The 26,025-nt window shown below is 40.2% G+C and overlaps 1 protein-coding gene across 5 annotated transcripts in view; it reads left to right on the top strand.

Annotated features, from left to right (window-relative positions):
• Nucleotides 1-26,025, top strand: part of SCEL (sciellin) — an 84,049-nt gene that overhangs the window by 53,336 nt on the left and 4,688 nt on the right. For 4 of the 5 annotated variants that reach the window (XM_038387653.2, XM_043504643.1, XM_038387652.2 and 1 more), the window contains 8 exons: nucleotides 9,932-9,988; nucleotides 12,859-12,915; nucleotides 13,410-13,469; nucleotides 16,379-16,462; nucleotides 18,169-18,261; nucleotides 20,019-20,093; nucleotides 22,255-22,363; nucleotides 25,872-25,974. In XM_038387653.2, the coding sequence (XP_038243581.1) occupies nucleotides 9,932-9,988; nucleotides 12,859-12,915; nucleotides 13,410-13,469; nucleotides 16,379-16,462; nucleotides 18,169-18,261; nucleotides 20,019-20,093; nucleotides 22,255-22,363; nucleotides 25,872-25,974 (638 nt within the window). The remainder of the gene's footprint in view (nucleotides 1-9,931; nucleotides 9,989-12,858; nucleotides 12,916-13,409; nucleotides 13,470-16,378; nucleotides 16,463-18,168; nucleotides 18,262-20,018; nucleotides 20,094-22,254; nucleotides 22,364-25,871; nucleotides 25,975-26,025) is intronic. The other variant, XM_038387659.2, reaches the window with a different exon arrangement.

A 26,025-nucleotide genomic window follows, 5' to 3' on the forward strand; every position in this document is an offset into this window, starting at 1 on the left:
CTCTTCTGCTTTTTTCCTAGTATTTGTACTTGATGGTAATTATCCCTGGCCTGAAGCCTTTAGTAAACTCTATTACTATATATAAATAAGAATCTTTCAGTTGTGTCTAATCTAACCTCTCACCCTGCTTAAGTACCGCACTTACACATCACTAGGTCTTCCTTTCTGGCTGCCTCACTTTGATATCTTCCTAATCTATCTTCCCTTTCTAGGTAATATATTTGGGTAGACTACTAGAATGTGACATGGGACACCACTCACTCACCCAGAAGACTGTTGGGTACCTAGTTACTAAAAAGTAGGATTGATCCTGGAGCAGGTGTAGAGTGTATGGTGCTAATAACTGCTGTCACATCTGGGTTTGGCTGAAAAGGCTGATTGTTGTTATAAAAAATAGCTTTTGACTTTCAAGACTGCTTTTTCTTCTGAAAATGAACACAAATTTCTGGTGAGAAAGTTTTGCACCAAAGCAAAATACGAAAAAGGCCCCATGTTAACTGCCTTTATACTGAGTGAGAGATTCTGCACCTCATTTCTAGTATACATGGCACCCGATAGTTTTAAAGTTAGCAATGCTGGTTTGCATCTCTTCCGTTCAATGATATAAATAATTTGCCATTGCAGAGCTGCTGTGAAGAGATCCAAATGCATTATTTCTTGTAGTGTTTACAAGGTCATACTTCTCCTCAAAGCAGAACTGAATGAATTGATGTCCTTTCTTCAGTGATCTTTCCCAGTCTACATACCCTCAAAACATTCTAAACAACTTTTCCTCTGCATTTAGCTCTGAAATTCTCTGTGTTATGCAGCACATTGTGTTTTGGCACTTATAAATGGGTTTTCACAGTCAGCTGCAGACCTCTTCAATTTCATCATCCTTGGCTTCTGTTGGTGCAAGGCTTAAATGAGGACTCCTTTGAAAGAAACCTGGCGTTGATTAGTCTGGATCGCAACAGGAATGAAAACTCAGGCTAATTCAGAATAAATGCTGTTCCTTTCTCAACTTACTTTTTCTTTCTCATTTACACATCACGAAGTCTGTTACAGGAGTGTTGAAAGAAAAGGAGTACTTGTGGCACCTTAGAGACTAACAAATTTATTAGAGCATAAGCTTTCGTGAGCTACAGCTCACTTCATCGGATGCATTTGGTAGAAAAAACAGAGGAGAGATTTATATACACACACACAGAGAACATGAAACAATGGGTTTATCATACACACTGTAAGGAGAGTGATCACTTAAGATAAGCCATCACCCACAGCGGGGGGGGGGGGGAAGGAGGAAAAACTTCCATGGTGACAAGCAGGTAGGCTAATTCCAGCAGTTAACAAGAATATCAGAGGAACAGTGGGGGGTGGGGTGGGGGGGAGAAATACCATGGGGAAATAGTTTTACTTTGTGTAATGACTCATCCATTCCCAGTCTCTATTCAAGCCTAAGTTAATTGTATCCAGTTTGCAAATTAATTCCAATTCAGCAGTCTCTCGTTGGAGTCTGTTTTTGAAGCTTTTTTGTTGAAGTATAGCCACTCTTAGGTCTGTGATCGAGTGACCAGAGAGATTGAAGTGTTCTCCAACTGGTTTTTGAATGTTATAATTCTTGACGTCTGATTTGTGTCCATTCATTCTTTTACGTAGAGACTGTCCAGTTTGGCCAATGTACATGGCAGAGGGGCATTGCTGGCACATGATGGCATATATCACATTGGTAGATGCGCAGGTGAACGAGCCTCTGATAGTGTGGCTGATGTGATTAGGCCCTATGATGGTATCCCCTGAATATATATGTGGACAGAGTTGGCAACGGGCTTTGTTGCAAGGATAGGTTCCTGGGTTAGTGGTTCTGTTGTGTGGTGTGTGGTTGCTGGTAATTATTTGCTTCAGATTGGGGGGCACAAAGTCACAAAGATACTGTCACGGCTAACCTGGTGGCAGAACTTTGTGACTTTGTCCTGACCCATAACTATTTCACATTTGGTGACAATGTATACCTTCAAATCAGCGGCACTGCGATGGGTACCCGCATGGCCCCACAGTATGCCAACATTTTTATGGCTGACTTAGAACAACGCTTCCTCAGCTCTCGTCCCCTAATGCCCCTACTCTACTTGCGCTACATTGATGACATCTTCATCATCTGGACCCATGGAAAAGAAGCTCTTGAGGAATTCCACCATGATTTCAACAATTTCCATCCCACCATCAACCTCAGCCTGGACCAGTCCACACAAGAGATCCACTTCCTGGACACTACGGTGCTAATAAGCGATGGTCACATAAACACCACCCTATATCGGAAACCTACTGACCGCTATTCCTACCTACATGCCTCTAGCTTTCATCCAGATCATACCACTCGATCCATTGTCTACAGTCAAGCGCTACGATATAACCGCATTTGCTCCAACCCCTCAGACAGAGACAAACACCTACAAGATCTCTATCATGCATTCCTACAACTACAATACCCACCTGCTGAAGTGAAGAAACAGATTGACAGAGCCAGAAGAGTACCCAGAAGTCACCTACTACAGGACAGGCCCAACAAAGAAAACAACAGAACGCCACTAGCCATCACCTTCAGCCCCCAACTAAAACCTCTCCAACGCATCATCAAGGATCTACAACCTATCCTGAAGGACGAGCCATCGCTCTCTCAGATCTTGGGAGACAGACCAGTCCTTGCTTACAGACAGCCCCCCAATCTGAAGCAAATACTTACCAGCAACCACACACCACACAACAGAACCACTAACCCAGGAACCTATCCTTGCAACAAAGCCCGTTGCCAACTCTGTCCACATATCTATTCAGGGGATACCATCATAGGGCCTAATCACATCAGCCACATTATCAGAGGCTCGTTCACCTGCGCATCTACCAATGTGATATATGCCATCATGTGCCAGCAATGCCCCTCTGCCATGTACATTGGCCAAACTGGACAGTCTCTACATAAAAGAATGAATGGACACAAATCAGACGTCAAGAATTATAACATTCAAAAACCAGTTGGAGAACACTTCAATCTCTCTGGTCACTCGATCACAGACCTAAGAGTGGCTATACTTCAACAAAAAAGCTTCAAAAACAGACTCCAACGAGAGACTGCTGAATTGGAATTAATTTGCAAACTGGATACAATTAACTTAGGCTTGAATAGAGACTGGGAATGGATGAGTCATTACACAAAGTAAAACTATTTCCCCATGGTATTTCTCCCCCCCACCCCACCCCCCACTGTTCCTCTGATATTCTTGTTAACTGCTGGAATTAGCCTACCTGCTTGTCACCATGGAAGTTTTTCCTCCTTCCCCCCCCCCCGCTGTGGGTGATGGCTTATCTTAAGTGATCACTCTCCTTACAGTGTGTATGATAAACCCATTGTTTCATGTTCTCTGTGTGTGTGTATATAAATCTCTCCTCTGTTTTTTCCACCAAATGCATCCGATGAAGTGAGCTGTAGCTCACGAAAGCTTATGCTCTAATAAATTTGTTAGTCTCTAAGGTGCCACAAGTACTCCTTTTCTTTTTGCGAATACAGACTAACCCGGCTGCTACTCTGAGAGGAGTGTTGAAGGGGCCCTGGACAGTCAATCAATGCTCAGAAATGCCTGTTATGTCAATCTTCGTCTCATGAAAATCCTGAATTATGTTTCAGGGTGCGGTTCCTTTTGATCCAGAATTTGGATGTTCCAGCTGGCAATTTGTAGTTGTTTTTGTAACCTGAAACTGCCCTTGTCAATGCTGATGTTATTAGGACGGAGATGTCTTTTAAGGTTTTAGTTCAATTTCATTATTGAAGTGTCAGTGTATTCAAGGGTTTTGTCAATCTTTTCTTGGTTGTATAGTGACAGACTTAAGACCTGAGAGGCTTATCTCTTAATGGCTGCAAGTCTTCTAAAATTATTGTGGCTGTTGGCTTGCTGGACCAGAAAGCCATATCTTTTGTAGAATAGTTTTCACCTTTGAATTAATGGATGTGCTAATACAAGCAGAGCTTTTCTACTGTGGAAGTGGTAAAAAAAAAAAAAAGTACTGTAATATTTAAAGCCACAGCCTATTTGCGGGTATTGTGCAAAAGGGATGTGCAGCAATAAGAATTCATGGTGGCCTTCTGGGTAACTCCGTGAGAATGCCTTTAGGAACTATGCAGCAACACACACCAGCTGGATGGGTTCTGCTAGACTTCTACAGGTGCAGTAGTTGTCCCCAATGAACTGATACAGAGGGGTTTGGGAGCTCTGACCACAAACACTCCTGCTCTCTTTGGGAGTGTAAGAGGGTAGCTGACTTATTAAATGAAATTGGGTCTGGTTCTTTTTCAAGGCCAGGGGTGCTCTAGTATGGTGTAATTAGGACAGAGGAACTGCCATTGGGAGCTAGTAATGGGAGAGAGCCAAAGGATAGAAAGTTCAGAGTCCTGAGTGTCTAGCTCCTAGAGCAGAGGCAGCTGAGAAGAAGAGCAGAGCTGGCTGGGAACTTCAGGGAGGGAATGCCTCAGCACTTGCAATCATCACTCAGCAAGATACATCTTAATTTAAGCAGTGTTTACACTGAGGTTTTTCTCAGTCTCTCACTGTTATACGCCATAGCTGGAGCTACACTGGTAGTAGAAATGGTGAAAGCACTACAGTAAATAACTGCCAGACCTGTTCTGAGAGAGATTAGATTAGACAGTGGCATGAACGCTGGCAGATGCTTTACAGTACATTTTTGCTACCATAGGTGTAGCTTCATCAGGCAACTGTAGGAGTTTTTAAGAAAAAGCTCACTGCAGACAGTCTGGGTCTTGCAAATGCTGATTCATCTAACTAGTCCTGCAAGTAATCCCATTGAATTCATTATGCTATGTGTCTTTATAAATAACCATCAAATCTTAACTGTAGTTGTTTTTAACCTGGGCGGTATTTGAACCAGTGACCTAAAGGATCTATAGCCTATTACCACTTCCTTCAGGCAGCCAGTTGCCCTAACTGAAGGAATTTGCAAGATGTCCGTCTTGATTACTTACTTTAATCCTGCCAAGCAGATGCTGCATGAGAGAGAGAGAGAGAGAGAGAGAGAGAACTAAGGAAGTGTTACCTGTGTAAAATTTAATATATCATCCAGGTTTCATTTTATGGAAGAAGTGTTTGTTCCAGGAGAACCATAAAGCATAGCCAAACAGATCAGTCACATCAGAATGTAGATCACAACATATATAATTTATTAGGATTATTCAACTTTGTTCTATAAATCAGAGTAATTGACAGGATGGGTAAATACAGTATAGAACTCATATTTTATTCCAGAAGAAGTATCTCTTTTTTTGTTCATGTCCCTTTAGACAGGAAATGAAATTACATCCTCCTCCCCAAGCCAATCAACACTCTATTCCCCACTGTACTGAGAATGGCTTATAAGGAAAAAAATGCAGTTAGCTGAGGAGGTAGTTAATTAAAATATGAACAGCAGAGTAAATTTAAGATTAATTAAATGGATGTTGGATGTTGTCTGAGAGTTGCCATAAGTTTGGGTTTTATTTTATTGTCATGATTTCCAGATGGAAATAAATAACTCACCCTGCCAGAGAAATGGCATATCTGTGATCTGTTTCTTTTCTTAGCCCAGACTGCGATTCCCCCGCAAACATCCTTCTTCTCAATCTGCGGCCTGATCTCACCTACCCTCTGCTCTGAGTGTAGTAGGGTGAAGATTTCTAAGGGAGCATTGGTGAAGAATAAAGGATAAATAATCTGAAGGAATTCTTCTTTATCTGAAATTTCTGGACACTGTCTGGGAGTACAAGTTAGCTAAAATAAACTATATTTACCTGGAAAGAATTTTAAAATACCTATTGAAATTTACCTAAACCAGGGTTGAAAATCTGAAGTGTTTTTAATGCAGTTTCTTTCTTCCCCATTAACAGAGAAATGTCAGCCACTAGGGAAAACACTCAAACATAGAAAAGCTGTGACTTCAAGAAACCCTCCCCCTCAGTTTATACATGGCCAGACCTTAGAATAGCAACAACAAAGCTCACTTTGATTATAGTTTTGTGCTATTCTTAAATACTGCGTTATGATACTCAGACAATGTATCTCCAACAAAACCTGGCATATTTGTTGCTGAAAGAAGAATCACAACAGAAAGAACAGCAAGGTGGGGCCGACATACAGTTAATTGTAAATTGTGACACAATTTTTATAAGGCAGAAGTGGCCAAAATTTTTTATATTGCAGATTTTGGATACAATTTTTCAAAAACATTTAAGTGAGTTAGACTCCAAATGGGATCACACCAACGTGAACTAGGCACCTTTTTAGTTTGCGCCAATTAACAGTAGGATAGGCCAGCAAGGTCTATGTGGGGCAGTTAGAGCACAACATGGTAGAGCACTTTGCAGTTCATACCCCTTGTAGAGCACTCCGCAGCACTGTGTAGACAAGCTCTAAGTCTCTTTAAAAGTCAATGGGACTTAGGATCCTAAGTTACTTAGGCACTATTGAAAACTTTATCTTTCATCTTAATAGTGAGACTGTCTCTTGGAACATTCTTGATTGCTCAGACCAACTTGTCTCTTACTGATGACCAAATAACATTCGTGTGGCAACTAAAGTAATTACATGGAAAAGTAATAGAAAGTATTTAATCTTGCTTTTAGCTGGCTTTTTATGTTACTTAGCCTTTTGAAACAAGCAGGAGAGTTGGAATCATGTGACCAGCAAGCTCTCTCTGGAGAATAGTTTAAGAATCACAGCTATATGGAAAATAATAATCATATATATCCTATCCTCCCCCTCTCCCCCCCACACTATATTCTTGAATACTTTAAAAAAAAACCTCACCATCCAATGCCCTGTCTTTAGGGATTACGTCACAAAGCAATGGTGAGGATAAACTGCATTTCATGTGTAATCTCATGACTCCAGGAGCTGCAGCTTTAAGAAACACACCAAATATCAGGAGATGCAGATAGAATCATGATTTGGCAACCTGGCAGCACAAGCACTATTAGCTGCTTTCCTCCTGCAGGCTCCCGTCCCTATTCTGTCCACCCATTCTGTTTCCCCATTTGCTCTTTCTCCCTTCAGCAGCTCCTGCTCCTCCCTTACTTCCTGTCCCCCTGTAGTTCTTGTCTCCCTTATCCTCCCCAGTACCTTGTCCCCATCTCCCCACCCTTCAGTAGGTCCTGCCTTGTTTCCATGGTTCCTGTCACTTCACACATCCCCAGAAGCCCCTCACCTTTCCTGCCTGTGGAGCACTCATGTCATGTCACCAATGCTACCTGTTTCCCTTTCTGTTGCTCCTTGTGTTTGAGAAACTGCAAGGCAATTTGAAAGCAGCCAAAGGGGAAGGCAGAGAGGTCTTCAACATGCACCTGCATGCTTCATCAGGCACCACAGCAGCCCCTGTAGTGGCAGCAGTCCAAGCCCTCCTGCTTTCTAGAGCCCAAGTGAATGTGTAACATTCATTCTGGGATGCAGGAATGCGTGAAGGTCTGCCTACATACATTAGTGTCACATGAGATCTGTGACACTTGACTGTCTTCAGTTCCAGGATCAGGGTTTAATTAAGACAAGATGCAACAGGTGCCTGACTCCCATTGACTTCAATAGGCTTTGGATCAGGCCCCAAGTAAGTTAGAAACAACTAGGGCTATGTGTACACTAGAAACTTACAGCAGCACGCTATCAGCGTAATTAAACCATCTCAAACGAGCAGCGGTAGCTATGTGGGCGGGAGACCATCATCATGACATAGGCTTAAAAATAATAAATTTTGGATTCTTTTAATCCGCCTTCTTTTTTGAGCCTTAAGGTTTGTTTTCAAGCATTTCTCTACAACTAGGGCCTAGAAACTTACTTTTCTTTTAATGAAAGCTGAGATTCTCACATAATCAAATGAATCCAGGATCTGGAGCTTTAAGAAAAACATTAAATATCATGAGACTTGTGATAACATAGTAAGAGTTGGCAACACTGTGTTAGTGGCCATAAATATATCAGAATTACAAACATAACAAATTTAAACTTATTAGTGATTCTAGCAGTATATGTAGATTACATATTTATTAATAGTTCGTACTTAATGTTAGACAATTGATGTTGAATGTCCTCTGACTCCCTCATGCTAATTTTGTTTGATCCTTAAAGAAGACAAGATCTTGGTAATCTCAAAGTGAATCCCACAGCTGATAAATGACAAGGGGAAATCTTGCAATGCCCTTTGTCTTTATCTTTCACTAAATGTGTGTTTGAAGATAGAACTGTTTAATGTGCAGCTATTGGAATTTCAGGTAATGAGACACATGCAAAACTGTGCACTAGGAGAATAAGACTGGGCTCTACAGGAAGTCGGAGTGGTTCTGTAGTGGGAATTGCTGTTTTCTTATTATCCTCTATTTAAGAACAGCTTTATACTTCCAACCTTGCATAATGACAGGTTTCAGAGTAGCAGCCGTGTTAGTCTGTATTCGCAAAAAGAAAAGGAGTACCCGTGGCACCTTAGAGACTAACAAATTTATTAGAGCATAAGCTTTCGTGAGCTACAGCTCACTTCATCGGATGCATTTGGTGGAAAAAGCAGAGGAGAGATTTATATACACACATCTCTGTGTGTGTGTGTGTGTGTGTGTGTGTATAAATCTCTCCTCTGCTTTTTCCACCAAATGCATCCGATGAAGTGAGCTGTAGCTCACGAAAGCTTATGCTCTAATAAATTTGTTAGTCTCTAAGGTGCCACGGGTACTCCTTTTCTTTTTACTTCCAACCTAATTTCCTTCACAAATCAATGATACAAGATATTAACCTAATTAAAGTGTACAGGCAATGTTAGGACTGATTTTTAGGTAGAGCTGGTTGAAAAAGTTTTTGACCAAAAATTTTACATTAGAAAATGCAGTTTACTGAAATGAAAACATTTTGCAGACACATGTTGAAATAGGAAATTATAATAAGGTAAAAATGTTTCATTTTGACTCATTTCATTTCAACATTTATTATTACCATAATTTATTATTATCATATGTTACATTATTTTATATTGCTTCAACATTTTTGAAATGAAGTGATTCAATGCTACTGAAACTAAATATTTCAATAGCTCTATAATCAGAATTTGTCTGGAATTTTCATTCTGCAATAAATATTAAAATTTCAGTTTTTCTTTCTGATTTGGAATGAAAATACATTTTGACAAGTGACAATTTTCCATGGAACAGAAATTCTGTTTTCCAACCAGCTGTAATTTTATGGAGAGCAAACTTAAATTGTGAAATGTCAGACAATGGAAGTGTTGTCTGCCAGCTAGAGACTAGAGGGTCTAGAATGAGTGGGTTTATCCAAGTAACATGCCTCCCAGTTCATAGCTGGACATGCTGTCCCACCAACACAGTGAGAATTAAATCCAAATCCTGGTGGTCCAGAGGGGTGACTGGTCTTCAATAAAAGCCAAGAAGATTCTTCCCATTGATTAGCTTCTTCTAATTTATGCTATGTTTTTTTTCTCAGCGGGGACTCATTCTTCATACATCATAGTAATATTCTGCTGATTTTATTATTCAGTAATCTCATGATTTAAAGCTCATTGCTGGCTAAAAGGAATGCAATTTTTTTAAAGTTATTGAAGTAAGGTTTTTCAAATCATGATTATGAATGCTAAGAAGGCATTTACCCTTTTGTCGCATATGTTAGGTGTAGTTGGTTGTTTCTAAAACATAATCAGGTATTGCTTGGGTCAAATGGAAATACCTGAATGGGTATATATTTACTGGTTGTATATCATTGAATTAGCAATGTAGGCTTTCAACTTTGCCATCAATTTAACTCCATCTTTCTTGAAAAACGTGTCAATAACCTCTTTACTTTAAGCAAGTTCTTAATTTTAGCTAATGGACAGTTGTATGTACTGACTGTGACCTGCTCTGGTTTTGCTTTATCTTTTATAGGAGCCAAGATCAGGATAATCTCAAAAAAAATCCCACAACTCACACAAATGACAAGGGGTAAGACTCGGAAGCATCTCGGTTTCTATTTTTCTGATGCAGTGGTAGTGTATAACTATTGGAGTTTGAAAAAAGACTAATATTAAAATCCATAAAGTCCTTAAAGGACTAAAAAGTAGCACCAGTTGTTCAGAAGTACAGGATGGCATGAGAATGAAAAAAATAGCAATGATGAAATAACACTTATGTACTATTAACTAATCAGTCAGCACCCAGGCTGGAACTAGGGATGCTGAGGGTTCTGCCATACCCCCTGGCTTGAAGTGGTTTCCATTATATATAGGGTTTACGGTTTGGTTCAATGGCTGTCAGCACCCTCACTATACAAATTGTTCCAGCACCCCAGCCCAGGAGGGTGTGTGTGTGTGTGTGTGTGTGTGTGTGTGAATCATTGGCAATCTCCATGCATGTTTATAGCTACCTCAGAGTTCATCAGTGTCCAGTAGAACTTCCTATGGAACTTTAGATATATTTTGTAGGGGATTAAACAAAATTGTGAAGAATTTAGAATAGCTGTGTTTGCTAGAGACAGAGCAGAGTTAAGCAGTTAATAAATTGCCCCACATTCTAAAGGGACTGACTTGTGTGTTGCACCTCAGTGTCAATAGAGAGAGATTAAGACCAAGGTCCTTGTTGTCCATACACCATTTTATGGAATGAGCTAACAGGAAGCTGCCATGCTACTTTGCTAGTAGGAGCTACACAATGATCTCCACACTTAGGATCCAAATTCTGCCTACACTTACAAGGATGATGCTATGTTACAGTGATGCCCTAAATTTATAGCTATGATGTAACCCCATTATTTTACTTCCCTTCCCCCGCAGTCTGGGCATAGTTATAACTCCCTGAGCATCAGTGCTACCATATCCAGTCCAAATTTTAATTTAAAGGGAAATGTAGCTTTCACATTGAGCAGGAGTCTGAGAGACACTGAGGCCTGGAACTACAAAGGTACTTAAGGGTTTAAATTCCAGTTTTAAGCTCCACAGAACTCCTGCTGAACCCTGTAGATGCCTAAACTTGCTCAGTGCCTAAATTTTCAGGGTAGAAGTTTTCTGCCTTTCGGCATGCAAACTGCCACTTCCCTCTAAGTACTCGGATACCATCTCCCACCTAAGCCTCAGAGCAATCCACGAATTGGAGAAAGATAGGCATCCTCCACCTAATTTGTGTGCAGGGCCCAATCTGGTAGGTGTGCTCAGAGGCTGCCTACTGGATCAAGTCCCATTCAAAATCTAGAAGGAGATGGAGATCATGGTGCCCACCTTATAATGTTTAGCTTAGTGGTTAGAGCACTCACCTGGGATGTGGGAGGCCCCAGTGTAATTCCCCCTCTCCTCCCCAGCAGAGGGAGACACAGGATTTGAACAGGGATCTCCCACCTCTCAGGTGAGTGCTCTAACCACTGAGAGGTGGGATATTCTGATGTGGGGTTCCCTCAGTCTCTCCAGTTGAAGCTGTTCTTCTGTGGGTAAAAAGTCATTGGAGCAGGAGGACTGGACACTAGGTCTCCTGTCTCCCAGGTGGGTGCCCTAACTACTACTGGACATTCTGTCTCTGGCCCAGTAACTAATTATTTGTTCACAGTGAATATCCACAGCATCACAATACCTAAGTCCCTTTGTGGATCTGGGCCTGCATGTCACTGACACAACTGGAAGTTGAGGTGCTCAGTGACTCTTAGGAAGCATCCATCATTTTGCAGGATTAAGCTACTATGAGTAGACTCAGTTAACTATGTTCCCCTTTGCAGGCTGAACTGTGTGAGAGACCTCCACATCAAAATGAAATCCATACTAGCACCTTCTTGGTCCACAAAGAACAACTTTAACAAACAAGCTAAAAAAGAAGTTTGTAGTCAGAGCTAACTGGCTAGTTGGAGTGAAGTTAACTTTATGGTTTTACTCCCCACCTGCAGCCCTAGAAAGGATCTATCCTTTTGTTGTACTGGTTACACATTGTTCCATTTTTTTATATCAGTAGAGAAAGAGAGAGAGTTATTTAAAGTCAAAATAAAGTTCTGTATTAAAATTCAGCTACTTATTTAATCTTACTTGTAAAAGTGAAAGTGTTTCTCTATATTTAAACTAATTGTGTTGATTTGTAATACAGTCATGTATTATAGTTTAATTCTTCATATTAATTTAAGGACGGTGGTATTAAAATACTTCACAACATAAGATGATTAGCACAGCTTTAAATCTACCATAATTTATTGGTATAATAATTTAATAGAATAAGTGGAAAGAATCGATGTTTTAATTCTATTTTTGTTAGTTTTTAAATGCTTAAATTTTTAGTCCAAGGATGGAAATTTTAAATAAAGCCTCATTCATCATATATGACAGTAGATCACTTCTGTCATTCCAAAAAACACACTAACTGGACAAATGTATATTTATTCAGAAGTTCCTTAGCAGAATGCAAGCTTCTTTAGTTTTAGTGTTCACAATATTTCTTATCTTTGTGAACTAATGCTAGAAACAGAAATCTATGCCCTAGAAGACTGTGAATTAGTGTCAGAATTCTTCAGAAACTTCATTTCTTTTTTCACTGGCACATATAATGTAGAGTAGGAATCTAAATCATTTGATAGTTTTCATATATTTAGATCCACAAAAGGGAACACTTCTGTGGGAAGCATTCAAATTTTTCCTCTTGCAAATGGAAAATTAAGCATATTTTTATGACTATCAATAACAATTTGGCATAACTTTTTGTGAACTAATAACAAACTTATTCAGTATGCATTACTTCCTGGGGAATGTGCATGTTTTTCTTCATTTTTTAAACAGAAATCCTACTTATGTCCAATTTTATAATCAAGCAGAATATTTTAACATCACTCTATTTTTGTTGTTTCACAGAGGAAAAGACCTGGATGATCTCACTGTTGTAAATACTGCTGCACAGAAAAATAAGAGGCAAGGCCTGTAGTGAGGTTTCTCGCATATTGTAAAAGGGTTTGTAGTTGGGTAGCTGCTTAAGTGTGAGTATTGTTACTGAGGGTTTATTTCAGTAAATGTGGTTACAGTGATCAAAACTAACAACAATTAATTTACTTGGTCTAGGTTATTAAAGTAAAACCCATGTTAATTTCTTTTTAACTTCCAAATAAATACAAGATAGTAAACGGAAATAATTCAATATAGATATTACAGAGGATTTTATTTTCTATTATTGACACTCAAAATGCTCAGCATACATCTGCTTTAATAAATAGTAAAGATGGGGGACTCTCTCCTGGAAAGTAGTGTTTGTCAGGCAACCAGGACAATGGTGCAGGGTAGTCAGCAATCTCTTACTTGTGGAAAAATTCTATGCTTTTTCCTTTTTAAAATGCAAGTCCATCCTTATAGCTGATTTATAGTTGAATTGAAAATTTTGACTAACACTAAGGTATATTTCATTTTCACAGAGGCCACGATCTTGACGATCGCATTGAAGTAAAGGCTCCTGAGGAGCAAAATAAAAATTGGTGAGACTTAATTCATAGCGCGGTCTTACAGTCATTGAAAATTAAAATGGTTTGCAGTAGTGGGGCATTTTCCTGTGCAGTAATGTTCATGAGAATGTTCCTTACCATTGTAAGCATGTCAAAGTTTCAGATCTTTAGAAAGACATATGAATTTATTTATAAATTTGCCTAATATAATTAATATATAGCTGTATTGATTTATTTTTTTAAAAAGCCAGAACACATTACTCCTTTAGTACATGCAAATGTCTTGGTGTCACAAAGCAGTACTTGTAGGTGTATTAAGGTGTTTGATAGTTTAAAGCATACATCAGTGCTTCTAGGGTTCCTGGTCATTTGAGCTGTTGAAGTCTTGATTCATGTAAAAGTGGCAAAGAGTCCTGTGGCACCTTATAGACTAACAGACATATTGGAGCATAAACTTTTGTGGGTGTGCATCCAACGAAGTGGGTATTCACCCATGAAAGCTTATGCTCCAATACGTCTGTTAGTCTATAAGGTGCCACAGGACTCTTTGCCGCTTTTACATGAATCAAGACTAACACGGCTACCCCTCTGGTGCTTTATTCATTTAATGTAACTAAATTTAGCAAAAAGTCAGTCTTTCAGGGAAAACATTCATGGTATTTTGTCTTCATTTAGAGAGAATCCTTCATTAAACATTATATCTAAATGGAAACCCCTCCCACCCCCACTCTAAATATTGAAGAAGAATAAGTCATTTCAGTAAATTAATAATTTTAATCCTTTTCTTAAAATAGAGGTGTTCACATCACAAAAGTCCCTATCAAGATACTACCCTGGCTAGCAGTCTCATCAGAGAGGCAAAGACTGAAAGTATATAGAGAATCAACTTCTCTCTCAGCTCTTAAAGTAGTTCTGCCACATCAAGTTTGAGGCACAATGGAGGGTACTGCTTCATGCTACATGCTGTGCATGTAAAACACTGAAATGGAGGAAGATTCATTTAGTGGAGAATCCAGACCTTGGCAATCTCACTGCAACAAGTCAAACAGCAGGCAAAATAACCAGCCTTCAGGCTCCTGGTTATTACTTTCTCTCTGAATGTAACTTTTGGCAGAGTTGTAGCTTTTGACACATGGTTATAGTGGCCTTTTGTTTGAGCTTCACTGTTAAAAAAAATCACGAATATTGTTAATATTTCCTATTTAAATCACTGCATTAGGTTGATGAGGTTAAGTTTATGCTCTGTAGAATGTCCTGTTTACAGCCATGAAAACTCTAGGAAACTGGGATATGTATACAGGAATCCTGGTGCTGCTTGGTGTGTCTATCTAGCAGTTATCTAGTCATTTCTAATGCACCCATCACCGTATTACACCAAAACATGTTCTTTTGACTCTGTTTTCCATGTGGCTTGTTCTTGAACTGAAATAAAACTCTAGTTTTAAAAAAAATTAACCCCAATATTGATTCCTTATTTTTTTTTGTTAAAAATCTGTGTATCTGTTCTGTGCTGGTATTTTTAAAGTCCCCATTTAAAATGTAATATGTATCCAAAAATCCATTGCCAACATTGCAGAAATACAGATAACATATAAAAATTCCAAATCAAAACAGCAATTTGACAGTAGAAATGAAAACTATCAATGGGAACCTTACAGAGTTTGGCATTCAATTAATAAGAAAAACATTTAAAAGTTTGGACATGTATCCAAGTCTACAGAGGTCCCCAACTAGACCCATAGCCTTGTATCCCCACACAATCCCCTTGCCACAACAGGTCTTGTGATAAACCTTCCTTTCCAACATCTCCATACCAAACTAGCTGCTGTTGTCATCTTGGCATGAGGTTCTGTGGCCTTTTGGTGTCTTTAGTGGCCTCATTTTCAGATTCTGTGTGTGTTTTTGTGCACCCTGTCTGGTGGAAGCACAGCCTCTTTATCCCCCCACCCTTCCCAACTCTCTCCCTCTTCCCCTGTTATCCTCATTCACAAACCCACAAGGGATTCTTCTTGCCCCATCCTTGTTGACCGCATACCTGCAGATGTCTTGTTTTAGTGTGGGTAGTGGTCTTTATAGCTTTCACCCTCCTGATGTCTTCAGGGCAAGAGGGCTAGGTGGTAGCTCCTTATTAGCTTCTTCAAGGATTAGGGAGCATTCAGTGAGCCACCTGAAATGGCTGATAAGGACTCCCTGAAGTTATCAAGGAGGAGTAGTTGGTAAAAGCCACCAAGCTCCTTCCTCAGGTAAGTGACATCACTGGGCATTGGACAGGTGGCAAGAGGGGATGTGCCAGGGAGTGGGCTTGGACAAAAGGATGGAGGTGTGTGTTGACCAAACTAGAGCCAGTACTAGCTCCAGACAAAAAATAGACCCAAACCACTAAGATCAGTTTGGATCTGGGTCGTTTTCAGCTGAATAACTCTTTCCAAAGTTTAGGAGTTGTGGGGGTGAATAAAATGGTTCTTGTTTTGACCATCCTTTATTTGGAGGTCTTGGTCCAGTTGCCAATTGATAAACGTCCACATCACAAAACCACCACCACAAGGCACTAATTGGCAACCTTGTCACCACTCTCATTAGAGTTGCCAGGGACTGTTTGGGGATGGACACTGAACAACTGGCTCACAACCTAGAGATGGTCCCTCCAGATCACCATAGAAGCTATATGAGAAAACTTGCATGGTTGCTGCCCCCACAGCTTGATATGTTTGGGGGTATGCAGAAGGATTTAATCTGCTGGGCTGCCATTCTGCCATATTTCATGACCTCTAAATTCATACCCTTTTTTAAAAAAAAGGAAAGAAAAAAGTTTCCTGTTCACTTTCTAATGTTAGTAACACAGGGCCACATTCAGGTATCACTGAAAGTGGTCTGACTGTGCATGATTTAAAAATATACTTTGTGTCACAAATCTTTGTCTTGTCATTGTTTTTTTTTTTTAGGACAACTGAGCAACCCTCTGATTCTGCTAATGCTCCAAATAACCGATCTGACACAAACTACTTTTATGACAACAGAGGATCCAGGTGCTGTAGTCAATGAGTTACAAAGTTTAAATAAATAAATAATGCCTCAAGTACTCTTCCTTACACAAAATCCAGGTAAACAGGCTTTATGTGCAGAAGTTCCATAGAGACTGGAATCCTCCCACCAACCTGTGGAGTGGCAAGGAAAACAAAGGACATATTTACTGGTTGTGCCCTTACACTCTCTGCCCCACCCAGAAACCTCCTTCCATGCTGCTATGGACAGTACCTCCAGGTCACACTGCTCCAAGGCACCTGGTGGGCAGAGACACCTTGTGTCATCTCTCACCTTTCTCAGCAGAACTGTACTGAGTTTTCTGCCTTATAGGCCATGCACAGACTGAAGCAAAATAGATTTTTTAAAAGATGCTTCCCTTTCAGTGCTGGAGTCTCTTCCTTTAGCTAGAATCTGTAACTACAGACACATATATTGTAAATCTCAGTGAAAATTGACCAAATTTACATGTTGGACGCCTGGAGAAAGTACCAACTTGCCACTTATTGAAGGGGAGCAGGAAAGCAGGTGAAAATAAGAAATAACATGTTTTTCTGCACAAAGTCATAACAGGATTATCAAATAATTAAAAACCTTTTGACAACAAATAAACAGTATATCATTCTGCCTGAATGAAAGAACACTCTGGATGAGGAAATGAAAGGCTCAGTGACATTTCTGTTTAAACATGAAAATGAGTATAGTCACTCTTCAAGAGCAAACAGCACAACCATATTACTAACACAGGGCTAGACTGTGCCTTTAAGCATAGTCCTGTGTAAGTGGCAGTCCATAACTTCACATCCCTAGGAGGAGTAAAGGGAAGGAACTGTGACTTTGAACCATAATTCCTTCACTCCTCCTCACTTGCTTCTTGTCAGGGAGGAGCGTGGAAGAATTCTGCTACTGACCTTTATCCATAGCAATGCAAGATGCCATTCAGCCCTGAGGAATGGGATGTGCATTGTGTCAGCTGGAGCCAAGGCTCCACCCATCCCTGCCCTCTCCACCCACTCCCTGCCTCTTGCTTAGAGGGAAAAGAAGAACCAGCTGTACAGTCCCTGCTCTTCTTCCTACATCTGCAACAGGATGCTGAGGGTTCTTGCTTACTCTTACACTTGTGCATTGCCACATAGGACTGGGTGACAATTTGGCCAAGAGTGAAAGGAAACATAACTTCAGGACTCAGAATAAATATTCAACACACACATTTATCTACATTTTGCAGCTGGCATACAATTTCTCAATTGTTATGGCTTTTGTAACATTGTGACTAGCTTTGAGTAGTGTAATGAAAATAAAACCATAATAGCAGGCAAGGAGTGAGCTGCAGCATGTAGTGTTCCCTTTAAACTTGACAGAATATGTATTAAAGGGAAAGTGGCAGGATTGAAATTAAAAACAATTCTTCAGAATATGAAATTTCCAGGGAAAGGAGGATTGGCTTTCATCCCAATGTTAATTATTTTTGTACATCTCTATTATATGTAGTGAATATTTTCCTGCTATCATATGAAAAAACTCAGTTGCTGACTGAGGCCCCGGGCGCCCCGGAACTTTGTGAGGGTGAGATTGGAGCCTAAAATAACCAGTGAAATTCAGGTTTAGGAATTATCCTTGTTATTATTTACAGCCTCTCATAATTGTTTTGTATATAGTATAATTAATCTTTTTTAAAAGATGTAGTTATACATGTGTTTGTGTATTTCAGTAATAATACTTCAACCAGTTACTCAAGTCCAAAGGACAAAGTTGTGTACACAAGAACATATGAGGAGACTAGGTATGGGAAAGATACGTCCAGGTATTTTTCTCTATAGTTTTTATTTATGCAATAGTTTTGAAAATATCAATTTAAGCACGAACAATGTTATTTTCAGGTATAGTACACCTAATATGAAAATTATGTTGAGTGCTGGATGCATAGTACATATAATGCCATCTCCATCCCTGATTTAGTTTTAAAGTTTGAACTATCATAACATCCCAATATCAGATAGGGCATCTTAATGTAAGGTAGTTGGAGAGCAGATTGGAGAGAAATAACTGGAACAGCAAAGAGAAGTTCAGAGAGGCCAGGTACAACTGAAAAATACAGATATAAAAATGCAGAGATGAACAGGAGACTCTGACTTATATGGATGTTTACACATGCATAGCAACCTCTCTGACTTGGCCACTTGTGATTAAAGTAAAGACCATGGCAAGCTAAATTCAGACCTGGTTTGTGGTGGCTTGGTGTAAAGCAGGGTACAGGTTTCTTAGCAGAGGGACGCTCACTGGAGAGAGGCTGCAATGATGCAATGCTACCACAGCCTCCCCTCAAAAGCAACACAACCTGAAAAGTAGGTAGCACTAGATGAGTGAAGTGTTATGGTCATGCAGACTGTGGGATGCAGTTCATTGTATCCCTTTGGGGCAGCCTCTGCCACCTGGGCTACTGTGGAGTTTTCTAGTGAAAATTAGAGATGTCCTGCCATGGTGGAACTCCCATGAGAGTCTGGAAGTCTGTGGCACAGCTAGGCATGGAACCAGGTTTTCCTGAGTCCCAATCAGTGCCTTAATCGCAAAACCACCCTTACATTCTCTGAAAGAAGGCATCTAAGACAAGTAATCATGACTGTAAAGTTACTTTTTAACTGAATTATAAAATGGTGATACAAACTATGTAATTATTACTTTATGGTAATACCAATGTAGTCCGAAGGAAACAGGGTTATTAAATAAGTTCAGAAAAGTTCAAAAGCTGTGAATTTGCTTGGCAGGTTGACTTTCTTACCTGTCTCCCAACTGATGGTTATTGCTGTGTTCAATGAAATTATTCTTGACAATAAAGTAGCCAGAACAAGCTCTGTTAAAAAACTGAACATTTAGCTCCCAAATAGTTAAATTTACTACAGTATTTCCTGTTCTCAGTATAAGGAGCTTTACAATTATTGTAGTAACTAGACATACCATTCTGTAATAAACAACTTTATATTTTAATGGTGCTCACTGTACTTCTAGGGATACATCACAATTTTAACAAAAAATGATTGGCTAGTACTAAAAGGGCAGCTCTTCTAGCACTGGCAGAAAAACATGGCATTTCTCTTGCTCCTGATGTTTTTTCTAACAGATATGCTTTAGTTCAAACAGGAATTAATTCAGGGGAGTCCTCTGGCCTGGGTAATACACCAGGTCAGACTAGATGATCATAGTGTCTCTTCCGACCTTATAACTGATCAATCTATAACATTTAGATCACATGCAGTCAAAATATCATTTTTCAGATTTTGCTTGATGGGTTTGTGATTTCAGTTTGAAATGCTAAGGAATTATAAAACAGCACAGCATAAAACTTGGTATTTTGTTTTAATTTACATTAAACTGAGATTTATTTTCTCAATTGAGTGTTAAAACAAAAAAAGACAAAACTCATCTCTCAATTTATTTTTACCACGTGACCACTGGTTCGGGTATATGTTAGCATTTGTGAAGTGCACATTTTCCTTATTTCAGTAAAGCCTTGAAAAGCCAAAAGTATTGCTTGCTAACTATGAATCATTCACTACATTACAGCAAATCACCCAATGATGCATATGAAGAAAATGTCGCTGGAAAGTCTATTAAAACTGTTTACTCTACTTCTGATAGGTAAGTATCTATGAATAGTGCAGTGTGCTATCGAGGAACACTGACATTTTACAATAGCACCCATATCTACAGACAAACAAGCAGAGTGGAAACCACAACAATCATGATCAGACTGTCTACTCAGACAGGCCTGCCTTTCAATGGAACCTTGCCATTTCTATGGCCTTGTGCTTTGCATTATAAGTTACATTACATTAGGGCTTGTTTATACAAACACTCAGTTTGCGACAAGTTGAGGTGCAAATTGACCTCAAACTAGCCTGCTGCACACTAACTGTTTGTGTAGATCCTCCTGCCATGCACTAAATGTTCCCTAGTGCCCTTTGATCAACAGATCCACACAGACAGTTAGTGCATGTCAGACTAACGCGAGGTAGATTTATACCCCAGTCTGCCATGCACTAACTGTTCATATAGCCATGCCCTTAGTCTTGCCAGTGCTGACATTTACAATCTTTAATAAAACAATGGCCAGTGCTTTAGGTGATAGAGTTGGCTCTGAGCTTCTGTTTATATCTACTTTTGGCAGATGTTGGTTTTGGACAATTCTCTTTGCTATAGTGGAGACAGAGTCTGTAATGAACAAATGTTCAGACCACAGAGATGGATAAATAGGCTGATGTGGGGGTGGGAGATGGTGTGTACTTAAAAGTTTTATTTGTAACAGTAGGTATTATTTCCAAGTACAGAGGGAATACCTGCTCAAATCAGTAATACCTCACCTATCAATAAAAATAAGTTTTTAACGGTGCCCACTATTTTATATTCAGATAATATTCACATGCCCATTATTTGGGCATAATCACATTCAGAAAAACTCATAATGAAAATAGGGCTAAAATGTGAATGTTTAGGGGTGTAGGAATGGATAGCCTTATAGAACAAACAGCAGCAGTGAATGGGAATGGATACAGGAGCATAACAGTGTGTGGGTGTGAGCAAAATTAGTTCAATTTATGCAGCCAGCACAGCAGCAGCAGATGAAGATGTCTAGAGAAAAGATCGGGGACAATAAGACAAGAAAAGGTAGAGAGAACTGAGATGATGAGTTACTACAGAAAATTCTTTCCTGGGTATCTGGTTGGTGAATCTTGCCCATATGCTCAGGGTTCAGCTGATCGCCATATTTGGGGTCGGGAAGGAATTTCCCCCCAGGGCAGATTGGAAGAGGCCCTGGAGGTTTTTCGCCTTCCTCTGTAGCATGGGGCACGGGTCACTTGCTGGAGGATTCTCTGCTCCTTGAAGTCTTTAAACCACGATTTGAGGACTTTGAAAGCTCAGACATAGGTGAGAGGTTTATCGCAGCAGTGGGTGGGTGAGGTTCTGTGGCCTGCGTTGTGCAGGAGGTCAGACTAGATGATCATAATAGTCCCTTCTGACCTTAATATCTATGAATCTATGATCCAAACAGTACACATGTTAATTTGACGGCAATGAGAGCAGGAAACTGCTTCTAGCTGCTTTCTGCACCAAAACTCAGTGCAAGATTGGGCACTTGACTGAGAGTCTAAATCCAACCATCAAGTTGCTGGGAATGCTTCTCTGAGACATTAAGTTCTCCTAATCACTAGCTTCCATCCCTGCTCCCTCCACTTAAGGTATGTCTGTACAGCAACTTCTTGTGCTAAAAATAGCAGTGTGGCTGTAGTGGCATGGATAGTGGCTCAGGCCAGCTATCCGAGTACAATCTCGTTTGTGTGACCCCTCCAGGTACATATTCAGGCAGCTAGCCTGACCCACCACCCATACTGTTGCAGCCACACTGCTATTTTAGTGTCCTAGCTGGAGCAGAGATACTGTCTACCTGTGCTGAACAACACCCTCTCAGCTACTGGGTACACTAGCATACCTTACTGTGTACACTCCCAGGTAGCCAGCAAGTTAGTACCTTCTGACTGCTATTTAGAATCATTCAGCTCACCAAATAAGCCTAGTATTGTTGCTACCTGGTAAATATATTAATCAGGTTGCCCATCCCTGAAGTGCATACATCACTACCATTAATTAGAACATGGATATTGATGCATCATTATTACATTCCTGAGTGATGTGCTGTATACTAATGGCCTTCCACAGTAATATACTAAATTAATCAGTCCTCCCGCTTGATTTCAATGGGGGCTGCTTTTCTGACAGTTGATGTTATATTATGTACACACAGGAGTATAATTGAAAAAGATATGTGTACATACTGCCGGAAGCCATTGGGCATAGATTCCAAAATGATCTTAGATGCTTTACAGATTTGCTGTCACTCAACTTGCTTCAAGGTAAGAAGGGGTTTCATTTCCTGCCATGAAATATAAATAAAAATATATCCTGAACAACATGAATTATATTACATATATCATAAAACAATGTGTAAGCCTTAGCACTTCTCCCTCCAGGAGCAGAACAGAGCCTTCACTGGGAGAGGGAAGTTTTTGCCTAGGCATCATGCACCTCTTTCCCCCTCTTCCGGTCCTATGGGTGGTGAGGGAACCAGGAGGGCTTCTTCAGATTTTCCCACCCACTAATCCTGCAAGAGAAGCCTTCAGTTGTATTGACTTACAGTCTTATCCCCTACATGTCATAGACCCCTCCTGCCACTCCTTTCTAAGAGGAGTTCAGGTGACATTAATTGTTAGGATGCTCTGGAAATCTTATGAAGGAGCTGTATTTTCCAGGGACTAGTAGGAGTTAGTGAGGCTGGGCAGCACAGCATAGGTAAAGTTACCCCTTTTGATGTGAACAGTTAGCCAAAATGTGGAATCTTGTGGGTTGTCTCTATTAGGAGAGAAATTGATGATGGAATCAGATATTTCTTTCACGTAATCATGTTTATTTAGAAATGTATGTAAAGTCCTGTTTCCTTGAACACAGTAAGAATCAAGCAAGAGACAATTTCACTGCTCACAGTTCCAAGCTCTTTTCTAGTTAACGCTTTTAGTTTTTCCTCAGTGGCAAACTATCAGTGCTTCTGTGTCTTGCTGCCTTTTTTGGTCTCCTTTTGTAGTGTTTCTGCATAAACCTTCACCCTCGCTCTTGCACTCAGAGTTCAGTTTCTATACCAGTCTTGCATGGCCTGTGTTTTGGGAAATGGATCCTGTTGTTTCAGCTATCTATTTCATAAAGGTCAAGATTGTTAAACAGCACACTTATTTGAACCACCCTAGTGGAAAAGGGAATTAAGAATATTGGGGAGGAAAATCTACAGTTTGCAAGGCAGAAGGTACTGAACCTTGGGCACCACATGAAAATAATAATTTGACTATGCCGATTAGGATTGCTATTCCTTGGGGAGATTGTGTTCAGTGACACTGAAATACTACTGGCCACAACTCTGTCCTTGGATGCTTACATGCTGGAACTTAAATAAATATTAGACAGATTTTTGGATGTGTTTTTTACATAAGACTGGTTTCAGAGTAGCAGCCGTGTTAGTCTGTATTCGCAAAAAGAAAAGGAGTACTTGTGGCACCTTAGAGACTAACAAATTTATTTGAGCATAAGCTTTCGTGAGCTACAGCTCACTTCATCAGATGCATTCAGTGGAAAATACAGTGGGGAGATTTATATACACAGAGAACATGAAACAAGGGTGTTACTATACACACTGTAAGGAGAGTGATCACTTAAGATGAGCTATTACCAGCAGGAGAGCGGGGAGGGGGAAGGAGGAAGAAAACCTTTTGTAGTGATAATCAAGGTGGGCCATTTCCAGCAGTTGACAAAAACGTCTGAGGAATGGAGGGGGCAATAACATGGGGAAATAGTTTTACTTTGTGTAATGACCCATCCACTCCCAGTCTTTATTCAAGCCTAAGTTAATTGTATCCAGTTTGCAAATTAATTCTAATTCAGCAGTTTCCCGTTGGAGTCTGTTTTTGAAGTTTTTTTGTTGAAGAATAGCCACTCTTAGGTCTGTAATCGAGTGTTATGTAGACTGGCTATGTAGACTCCCTCCTCAGGCCCTACGCTACCAGCACTCCCAGCTATCTTCAAGACACCACTGACTTCCTGAGGAAACTACAATCCATCGGTGAACTTCCTGAAAACACCATCCTGGCCATTATGGATGTAGAAGCCCTCTACACCAACATTCCACGCAAAGATGGACTACAAGCCGTCAGGAACAGTATCCCCAATAATGTCACAGCTAACCTGGTGGCTGAACTTTGTGACTTGTCCTCACCCATAACTATTTCACATTTGGGGACAATGTATACCTTCAAATAAGCACTGCGATGGGTACCCGCATGGCCCCACAGTATGCCAACCTTTTTATGGCTAACTTAGAACAATGCTTCCTCAGCTCTTGTCCCCTAATGCCCTACTCTACTTGCACTACATTGATGACATCTTCATCATCTGGACCTATGGAAAAGAAGCCCTTGAGGAATTCCACCATGATTTCAACAATTTCCATCCGACCATCAACCTCAGCCTGGACCAGTCCACACAAGAAATCCACTTCCTGGACACTACGGTGCTAATAAGCGATGGTCACATAAACACCACCCTAAACCGGAAATCTATGACCGCTATTCCTACCTACATGCCTCCGGCTTTCACCCAGATCACACCACACGATCCATTGTCTACAGCCAAGCTCTATGATACAACCACATTTGCTCCAACCCCTCAGACAGAAAAACACCTACAAGATCTCTATCAAACATTCTTACAACTACAATACCCACCTTCTGAATTGAAGAAACAGATTGATAAAGCCAGAAGAGTACCCAGAAGTCACCTACTACAGGACAGGCCCAACAAAGAAAATAACAGAACGCCACTAGCCATCACCTTCAGCCCCCCAACTAAAACCTCTCCGACGCATCATCAAGGATCTACAACCTATCCTGAAAGACGACCCATCACTCTCACAGATCTTGGGAGACAGGCCAGTCCTTGCTTACAGGGAGCCCCCCAACCTGAAGCAAATACTCACCAGCAACCACACACCACACAACAGAACCACTAACCCAGGAACCTATCCTTGCCACAAAGCCCGTTGCCAACTGTGTCCACATATCTATTCAGGGGACACCATCATAGGGCCTAATCAGATCAGCCACACTATCAGAGGCTCATTCACCTACGCATCTACCAATGTGATATATGCCATCATGTGCCAGCAATGCCCCTCTGCCATGGAATTGGTCAAACTTGACAGTCTCTACGTAAAAGAATAAATAGACACAATTCAGACGTCAAGAATTTTAACATTCAAAAACCAGTCGGAGAACACTGCAATCTCTCTGGTCACTCGATTACAGACCTAAGAGTAGCTATTCTTCAACAAAAAAACTTCAAAAACAGACTCCAACGGGAAACTGCTGAATTAGAATTAATTTGCAAACTGGATACAATTAACTTAGGCTTGAATAGAGACTGGGAGTGGATGGTCATTACACAAAGTAAAACTATTTCCCCATGTTATTTCCCCCCCACCCCCCACTGTTCGTCAGACGTTCTTGTCAACTGCTGGAAATGGCCCACTTTGATTATCACTACAAAAGGTTTTTTTCCTCCCCCCCAACTCCCCTCCCCGCTCTCCTGCTGGTAACAGCTCATCTTAAATGATCACTCTCCTTACAGTGTGTATGGTAATTCCCATTGTTTCATGTTCTCTGTGTATATAAATCTCCCCACTGTATTTTCCACTGAATGCATCCGATTAAGTGAGCTGTAGCTCATGAAAGCTTATGCTCAAATAAATTTGTTAGTCTCTAAGGTGCCACAAGTACTCCATTTCTTTTTACATAAGACTGTGCATATAATTATGTGTTAAAGTGTGAAGTGTGCAAAAGACCTCTAGAAGATCTGAAAGCAGGAGACAGCATTTGGATTTACAGAAATACTGTGCATTGTGAACCCTGCTATTTCAAAATTAAAGGTAAGTTGCAGGAACATTACACTGTAGCAGATTGGATTAAATGCTCTGTTT

This window comes from Dermochelys coriacea, chromosome 1, assembly GCF_009764565.3.
Source record: "Dermochelys coriacea isolate rDerCor1 chromosome 1, rDerCor1.pri.v4, whole genome shotgun sequence".
NCBI classification, from domain to species: domain Eukaryota; kingdom Metazoa; phylum Chordata; order Testudines; family Dermochelyidae; genus Dermochelys; species Dermochelys coriacea.